The sequence below is a fragment of the Bison bison genome, unplaced genomic scaffold, assembly GCF_000754665.1.
Source record: "Bison bison bison isolate TAMUID 2011002044 unplaced genomic scaffold, Bison_UMD1.0 scf7180017864309, whole genome shotgun sequence".
Taxonomy (NCBI): Eukaryota; Metazoa; Chordata; class Mammalia; order Artiodactyla; family Bovidae; genus Bison; species Bison bison.
In genome coordinates this window covers 3,175,368-3,184,495 of record NW_011494881.1, presented here as the reverse complement: position 1 = coordinate 3,184,495, position 9,128 = coordinate 3,175,368, and the positions used below count along the sequence as shown (strand labels likewise).

The 9,128-nt window shown below is 36.8% G+C and overlaps 1 protein-coding gene and 1 pseudogene across 6 annotated transcripts in view; one reads left to right on the top strand and one right to left on the bottom strand.

Moving 5' to 3' along the window:
* The window catches only part of DDX50 (DEAD (Asp-Glu-Ala-Asp) box polypeptide 50), a 33,785-nt gene that overhangs the window by 7,676 nt on the left and 16,981 nt on the right, over positions 1-9,128 (bottom strand). For all 6 annotated transcript variants that reach the window (XM_010852196.1, XM_010852195.1, XM_010852194.1 and 3 more), the window contains 4 exons: positions 2,942-3,103; positions 1,611-1,730; positions 793-866; positions 411-570 (listed from right to left, as the gene is read on the bottom strand). In XM_010852196.1, coding sequence (XP_010850498.1) covers positions 411-570; positions 793-866; positions 1,611-1,730; positions 2,942-3,103 — 516 coding nt within the window. The remainder of the gene's footprint in view (positions 1-410; positions 571-792; positions 867-1,610; positions 1,731-2,941; positions 3,104-9,128) is intronic.
* On the top strand, positions 3,609-5,831 carry LOC104997536 (annotated as a pseudogene).

Here is a 9,128-nt window from a genome sequence, read left to right as displayed (position 1 = left end):
CATGTGAAGACTTGACTCATTGGAAAAGACCCTGATGCTGGGAGGGATTGGGGGCAGGAGGAGAAGGGGATGACAGAGGATGAGATGGCTGGATGGCATCACCGACTCGATGGATGTGAGTTTGAGTGAACTCCGGGAGTTGGTGATGGACAGGGAGGCCTGGCATGCTGCGATTCATGGGGTCGCAAAGAGTCGGACACGACTGAGCGACTGAACTGAACTGAACTGATGTTAGCTGGAGTCTATTTCTCGATTTGCATGGCTCCATGACAAAACAGGTTCTGGTATACAAGTTTCAGTTAACACAGTACTGTGCAAAGTAAAGATGTCCTATATTTCTCTCCAGATAAATATCTATGGTTCAGTTTTAATCTTTCTCAACCACATACAATTTTCTCACAGATTTCTACCTTATCGGAGGTGATCAAAGATCGTGGTTCAAAACTTGACGCGCCAGAGATGTGGGCTAACGCTGCAGCCAGCGCATCCACTGCCCCCTTCTCTTCTATCAGTCTCTGAGCTGATGGTCGGAAAAAATCAACAGCAGCATAAGAAACAGAAGCCAAAGACCTACGGTTCAAAAACAGCACATTTTCTTGGTCAAGACAAACGGGAAAGATTAAAGATAAAAGAAGTAATGGGAAAAGAGAGCAACTTTTTCGTATTTTAATGTAATTAAATGTCTGTTGGTAAAACTGGTGATTAAATTTTCTGATATGTCAACTAGGAGAGCTTAAAGATGTATAGCCTAATACAAAATAAAAAATCATTCAGCAAGGTCAGAAAGCATACCTGATGGCATCCATGCTTTTAGATTTAACTAAATCCATTGTAGAAGGAACACCTACACGTTTAAAAGTAATTCCCTGAAAATGAAAGAATTACATTAAAGAAAAATGGAAGTCTTTACAATTAATTCCTAAATTAATCTAGATTGTTGAATTTCCATTTCTTGGACTTAAAGATTTCCAAGCCCTAGCAGATCAAGATTTCCTAATAAATCATCAATAACAAATTCTAGAAAAAGGGAAAAAACAATTTTTCTTTCAATTGTCTCGTAGTTACAAATCATGGAATTACAGTTACAAAACAGCTGATTTTTAAAAAAAGATGCTGTTTACAATAAATTTTTTCTTATTATCTTCATCGTACAAAGTATGTGAAATAATGTATGAAAATACACATCATAAAAACAGGAAAAATACTACAAAAACTCGAGACCACAAAAAATGTGTAATTTCTTGTAGAAACTGGCTATTGTAACATTTCTCAATATAATCTTGACTATCACACCAAGATAATGTCATAATCATCCATTTACAATATCAGACTAAGAGGTACTGAAATCACAATGCACTTCTGATTTTAGTCAAGGGAGAAATTCAAGGGCAAAGGGAGAAAGTCAGCTCTTCTGTCTTCATAATAAAAGCTGTATTAAAACAAAGTCTTGCAGCTAATATAAATTTAGGTCTCCACATGCTTCACATCCAAATGCAGCTTAAAGGAGAAGTCATAAAATCTATTTGTGAGAACAAATATAAAAAGATCTCTGATCTCTTTTCTAAGGCACCATTTAGATAATAAGCCTGAAATAATTTAACTCTACTTACTGCTTTTTGTTCCACATATCGTAATTGACCTCTTTCTCTTGGTTGATAAAAACATATGCAGATCCCTGTCCGGCCAGCTCGACCTGTGCGTCCAGAGCGATGAATATAGGACTCAACATCCTAAAAATAAAAGAGGTAACTCTTCTTAAAAAATGTGGCAAATTAAACAGTCATTCCAGCAACCAAATAGTAATACTAGAAACAACTACTACTATGGATAATAACATTTTTATTTCAATCCTGTTGATCTTTTCAATATTCCAGAGAATGTTTATGCTTGAATTCTGCAGTAAAAGCAATGAGATTTAAAACCTTTTTATCCAGCCTATCCCAAGGTTCTTTATATGGCAACTTTTTATACTTGTCTTGCATGATTACATACTTCAAATGTAAATAAAGAACTTAATCATTTGCAAAGGTACCAGATTCTGATCAATTTAACATTACACTAACAAAAACTGGCTAAGAGCAAGAATAGATAACATATATATTTTTTAATCTAAGCAAAGTCTTGTAAATAAAAGGCAATTTATATAGCTACTCTTATTTTCTCCAAATCAAATTTCATTTGCTTGCAAAGTAAAAACGCAACGAAATATCAACTTTACACCTATTAGAATGGCCATCACCAAAAAGACAAAAGAGAACAGATTAACATTTGTTAATGCTGGTGTGGAAGTGGAGAAAAGATAACTTTATGCACTGTTGGAAAACAATATGGAGGATCCTCAAAAGTTAAAAATAGAATGACCACATGATCCAGTATTACATTTCCAAGAGTATATCCAAAGGATATGAAAACACTAATTCAAAAAGATATCCACACCCCTATGTTCACGGCAGCATTATTTACAATAGTCAAGACACAGAACCAACCTGTGTCCATCAAGAGACAAATAAAAAGGTTTACATGGAATATTACTCAGCCATAAAAAGAGGAAATCCTACCATTTGTGACAACATGGATGAACCTTAAAGGCAATATGCTAAGTGAAATAAGTCAGAAAAAGACAAATACTGTATGATCTCACTTATATATGGAATCTAAAAAACAACAACAACAAATAAAAAAACTAAACTCATAGAAACAGAGGGTGGTGGGGAGGAGAAATGAAGGGAGGTGGTCAAAAGATATAAACTTTCAATTAAAAGATAATTCCTTTCTTCTTTTATACCTATATGAGAAGGTGGGTGGTAGTTGAACCTATTGTGGGCATCAATTCACAACATATATAGAGCAAAGCATAGTGCTATTATGGCTTAAACTTATACAGTGATGTATGTGAATTATTTTTCAATAAAATTGAGGGGGAAAAAAACTCATTTCCTACCTGTGGAGGTGAACTCTGAATCACCAGGTCAACCTCAGGAATGTCCAAACCACGGGCAGCCACATTGGTTGCCACCAAAACTTTAAAACTACCCTCTCTGAAGCCTTTCAGTGTAATTTCTCTTTGTGACTGAGCGATGTCCCCATGTAAACACTGGGCATTCTATTGGGAAAAAAAGGAAAAGTAAGTGTATAGCACACAGTTAGCAGTGACAGCATCCAGATACTGTGAAGTCTGTGCTCTTTTTGTTGCTGTTTTTATTTATTTGGCCGCACCGTGCAGCATGTGGGATCGTAGTTCTCCACCAGGGATTGAACCTGCACCTCTGGAGTGCAAGTGTGGAGTCTTAACCACTGGACCAACAAAAAGGGAAGTCCTTCCTCTTTTTGTTGTTGTTTCTAAATCTGGTAATTATAAAAATACATGCTTATTGTTTTTAAAAATCAAACAATGCAGAAAAACGTTTAGCATAAAATGCAAAAGCTTTCCTTAATATCAGTCTCCTAATAAGTAACTGCTAACAGTTCACTAAATATTCCTCCACATACTATTTTTGAAATACACACACCTCACAAATCCTAGCATATAATTTTATGAATTTATAAAGATGGGATTATACTGGGACTTCCCTGCTGGTCCAGTGGCTAAGACTCTGCACTCTCAATGTATGCAGCCTAGGTTTGATTCCTCAGGGAACTAGATCCCACATGCTACAATGAAGAGTTCACAAGCCACACTAAAGATCCCACATGCTGCAACAAAGACCTAGTGCAGCCAAATAAATAACTTAAAAAAAAAAAAAAGAGATTTATGCATGGTTTTACAACCTACCTTCTAAATTTGTTGTATCTTAGCCATAGATACACATCTACTTAATTTTTTAAAACTACATATGATTTCTTCATATGGCTACAGTATCTTCTTTTCTTTCCGGCTGCGACACATGCAATCTTAGTTTCCCCCCCAGGGACTCAACCCAGCCTCAGCAGTGAAAGCTCTTGAGTGCTAACCACTGGATTGCCAGGAAATTCCCAGTATCATTTATTTTAGCAATACCCTACTAATGAACATTTGGGTAGGATCCAAACTTTCACCTTTAGAAACAAGGCTATAGTGAATAACCTTGTACTGTATCTCCAGATCCCTCAGTATATGTATAATTTCAGTAGATTACATGTCTAGAAGTTGAATTCCTAGGTCAAAAATTACAAACATTTAACATTTTAATAGCTATTGTAAAATTGTATTATAAAAAGAAGTTTATAAACAAATAGCATATACACATATGACTGGAGCCACTTATCTGATCTTATAAAAGTAGTTAAAGTACTACAGAAGACACTCCTGATGGATGCTCTTAAAGAAGAATCTGAGATACTTATGACTTTTGCATGTGCAACCCTGCCTTTTTTGCCAATCAGTTGGAAGCCAAGGGAGTGAATTCTGAGTGAATTCTCGAAATCCTTGAAGACCCCTACCCAGTTCTGTAAATACAGGAGGAAGCACAAAGATCATGGCAGAAGGAGGTAAATTAGAGTTTGTTAAAAGGATCATCCACGACAGTTTACAGCTTAAAAAAAGATTAAGATGGTATAGCCATATGCTGGGGAAAAAATGCAGCCTGGCTCCTCTGAAGGAAGAACTTCGCATACAAGGGGTTCCTAAAGTCACCTATACTGAATTCTGCCAGGGTCAGACAATGAGATGGGCTTTGGCTTGGAGTTTTTATGATGACTAACAGTACCATTACCACCCAGTAAGCAAAGAAAACTAGAGAAGCCAAGGAAGCCCATTACGTTTGTAGTCCTCGGGTCTGTGATGAAAGAACTAGCCCTCAAAGCGCCATCTCTGGGCCCTGAGACAGTGGAAGGCATCGTGGTTGTGACAACATGGGTTGAAAAAATCCTCACTGATCTAAAGGTCCAGCATAAATGAGTTCCCTGTGGAAAGGAGGAAATCAGCCTTTTCCTAACAGCCCTAGAAAACTCCTGGATTCACTTAAGGAGGAAGAAAAGAGACCGAGTGAGACAACTGAGAGAAGTGCCCCTAGCTCCCAAGAACGTGATCGAAGCCTTGGAAGAGAAAAAGTCTGCCCCCAAAGAGTCTGGCAGTAGTCAGGATGTTGCCCAGGCCCCCCAGGAGAGTGCCCTGGGGGGTCCTGCTCCACCGGAAGGCGAGTCTGCCACTGTGGGGGGCCACGGCCCCAGCCAGGACTCGCTTTCCCAGGAGGAAAACCCAGAACCCACAGAGGATGAAAGGAGTGAGGAAAAGGGGGGCATGGAGGTTCTGGAAGGTTGTAAAGGCTCTAGTAATGGAGCCCAGGACCACGAGGCTCCTGAGCCCTTCAGCAGCCCAGTGTCTGAAAAAGGGAACCATCTCCAAGGAGTGGCTGGACGTTACTTATTCAAGTGTCTGATAAACGTTAAGAAGGAGGTAGATGACGCCTTAGTTGAAATGCACTGGGTTGAGGGCCAGAACAGGGATTTGATGACCCAGCTTTGTACTTATATACATAACCAAAATTTCAGGCTTGTTGCTAGTTAACTCCAAAATTCTAGCACAATTGGGAAAGTTCTATAAAGCAGCTTGCTTTGAAGAATGGCCTGGGCAAGCTGAATTCCATCATTAGCTCACTAGTAACATTATGTGGAAATGTCTTAAAAAACCAACAAATGAGTCCATTTTTAAACACCCGCCTCCTTTAAAAAAAAAATTACAGGGCATTGTAGTATGGTAGTTCAGAGAAAGAACTGTGGTGATCAGCATCAACAAAATGCCATCGGTAAACACATAAGGGATTTAAACCTGACTTAAGCTGATCACCTTTGGAGAAGGAAATGGCAACCCACTCCAGTATTCTTGCCTGGAGAATCCCATGGACAGAGGAACCTTGTGGCTACAGTCCATGGGGTCCCAAGAGTCAGACACGACTGAGTGACTTTCACTACTTCACAATAGGAGTGATTAAGTTACATTTATCTATTTATCTATTTAACAATACTTAGTCCTAACCGCTAGACCACCAGGGAATTCCACACCTATACGTCTATATTTCTGTACTTATTGACTGCTTGTTATAAGAAAAGCACTGAATAAACACCTTATTTCGTCTTAAAAGTATATTAAAAAATTAATACCAATTTTTAAAATGGGAACATGGGCAGTGAAATATGAAGTGATTTGCCCCAGGTTACAGAGCCAGGAAATAACACAATTGGAATTTATATTGTGTTCTGACTCCAAAGTGCAACTAATCACTATACACAGAAAGAACATGTTAATAAGCGAGAACAATTACAGAAGCAGAACTGTGAGGAATGCCAGTATTTAAAGTGCAAGTAAAAATATAAAAAGACTTCAACAAAGTTGGGAAAGATTAGCCAGGGAAGAAGGAAGAAAACCTGTGTGATATCATGGAACCCAAGTTAGGAGAACTGTTTCAAGAAAAGACACTTTTTTTAAAGTCAAAAGCAAATATACTTTTCCACAAACATCTATGACAAAATTTAGCGACAAGGTATTTTCATGGTTTCCAAACATAAGCAGGTAGAGACAAAAACCTACTGGGGTGGGGGAGGGGTTTGCTAGCCCTAAGAACACAAAGATATTCCCCAGAAAGCATAATGGGGAAAGCATAATTTGAGAAAGTCAGCTGAAACTGGTAGAATTCTTACACATTTAAAGGTGATCATGAGGAGCCAGAGGTAAAGTGTGAAACCAAATACCAAAAAAATTAGAATTCAAGAAATTTTGCTGAAAAAGCCTGAAACAGTCTGGGCCCAAATGAACTCTCAAACTAACAAACCAATGCTTCTTTGCAGGGACAAAGCCCTGCACTAAGAAATTACTGGACCTAAAATTCAAACTGAGGATGACAGGGATCCCAGAAGCAAAGGAAAGAGATGACTCAGATGAAAGTGAAGGGAAAATCAATCAGAGCTCAAAAAGTGGGAGACTTTTTTTAAACAGCTTTATTGAGATATACTTTGTAGACTGTATTCTTAAATACTATCAAAAATAAAAACAGCAGCTCTAGACCTGTGAAGCGAGAAAACTATTCTGACCCATAGCTCCCCATCAAAAGTTTGAAAAGATTAATCCCATCTAAAAATGAGCAACAGAACAGGTTATGGTTAAATACTATAGAAAGTAATTATAATGGGACAAATAAAAATATTCACCAAAACAATGAAAGAGCTCTAGAAAGGAATGCCTGCAAAACAGATAAAGAGTACATATTGTATTTCTGAATGACCTAGAAGAAAATTTTTAAATATTGATACATGAGAGAACAAGAAAAATCAGAATGAGAAAAAGTAAAATAATAGGATGAAATGACTCAAAGAAGTAGAAATAAAAGGCAAAGACTTTTCACAAATGAAGACTACACTGGAAGGAATACAAGACTGATTGAACACAACAAATGATGCCTTAATTTTGAAAAGTTTGAAAATTTAAATAAAGATTAAAAAATTTGTTATCAAGTGATAAAGGAGAGAGGAAAAAAGAGCCAACATATGTATAACAGGAGTCCTTGAAGAAAAAAACCAAAGCAATCAGACAAACCAAATACCAGAAAAATTAGAATTCAAGAAATTTTGTTGACATTTAAAAATACATACATTTGAAACTACAAATTATGTGCACTGTGCATTCATAAAAAGTGAACAACACCGAAATATATTCTAGTGTAACTACTGATTTTTTAAGGAAAAGGAAAAAACACTTGTATTCAGGCAAAAAAACTAAATCAATCACTTATAACAGGAAAAAAATCAGACTGGCATCAGACTTTTTATAGTATGCTTTATTCCAATGGAAAACATATGTAAGATATTGAAGGAAAAGGTAAACCAAGAATTTTAAATCCATCCAAAATGATTTTAAAGTTACAAACAAGCTATCATCAATACTACCACTACTAAGTCGCTTCAGTCGTGTCCGACTCTGTGCGACTCAAGACGGCAGCCTACCAGGCTCCTCTGTCCCTGGGATTCTCCAGGCAAGAACACTGCAGTGGGTTGCCATTTCCTTCTCCAATGCATGAGAGTGAAAAGTGAATCATGAGCCCTTCCTTGGGAATCTTCTAGATACTAAGTGACAGCAAAAATGACTGAAGAGACATTGACACAAAGGCCAATGGTGTTGTTATCAATATAGGTTAAAATCATAAAAAGGAAAAAGAACTAGATGTTACATACCTCCTGATGGAAGTATATCATCTGTGAAATAAATGTGCACAAACAAACCAACCTCAATTTACAGGAAATACAGAAAACAGCAGCATACTGCTTTCTGTTAAATGGTATCACTCATGAAAACTTGGTTTCTTAAATAATTTAAAAAGCTATAGAAGAAATAGAGGAATCCATGTATTGAAGAGATTTAATGAAATCACTTATTTGGATTCAGATTAAAAAAAAAACAAGCCATAAAAGAAAAACAAAGCATGTATGCATGAGGCCACTGAGAATTTGAAGACTGTTATTTGAAGATATTAATTACTATTAATTTTTTAGATGTCATTAACAGTATTGTGAGTTTTGAAAAAAATAACCCTTTTGTTTTAGAAATACATACCCAAATATTTCTGGGTATAATAACATGTTATCTAGCATTTGCATCAGAATAATTCAAGCACAACAAGTGAGGGGGCATTTGGATAAAATAATTGTTGCAGCTGAAAAACGAATACACAGGGGTTCATTACACTGTCAACTTCTGTATATGTCTTAGATAAGTTTGAAATTTTCTGTTATAAAAACTTAAAAAAGACATAAGGATTTAGCGTTCTGACCCATTCACTCAGTAAATATTTGCATTTCAACTTATACACAACTCTACAACATTACCCACTCTTATCCATAGAAACTCATCTTGTTTCACTCTTGTGTTTTCAAGATCACATTTGCAAAGTCTTAAGAAAACTTCCAAATAGGAAAAGGAGTACGTCAAGGTTGTATATTGTCACCCTGCTTATTTAACTACTATGCAGAGTACATCATGAGAAACACTGGGCTGGAAGAAGCACAAGCTGGAATCAAGATTGCCAGGAGAAATATCAATAACCTCAAATATGCAGATGACACCACCCTTATGGCAGAGAGTGAAGAGGAACTCAAAAGCCTCTTGATGAAAGTGAAAGAGGAGAGTGAAAAAGTTGGCTTAAAGCTCAACATTCAGAAAA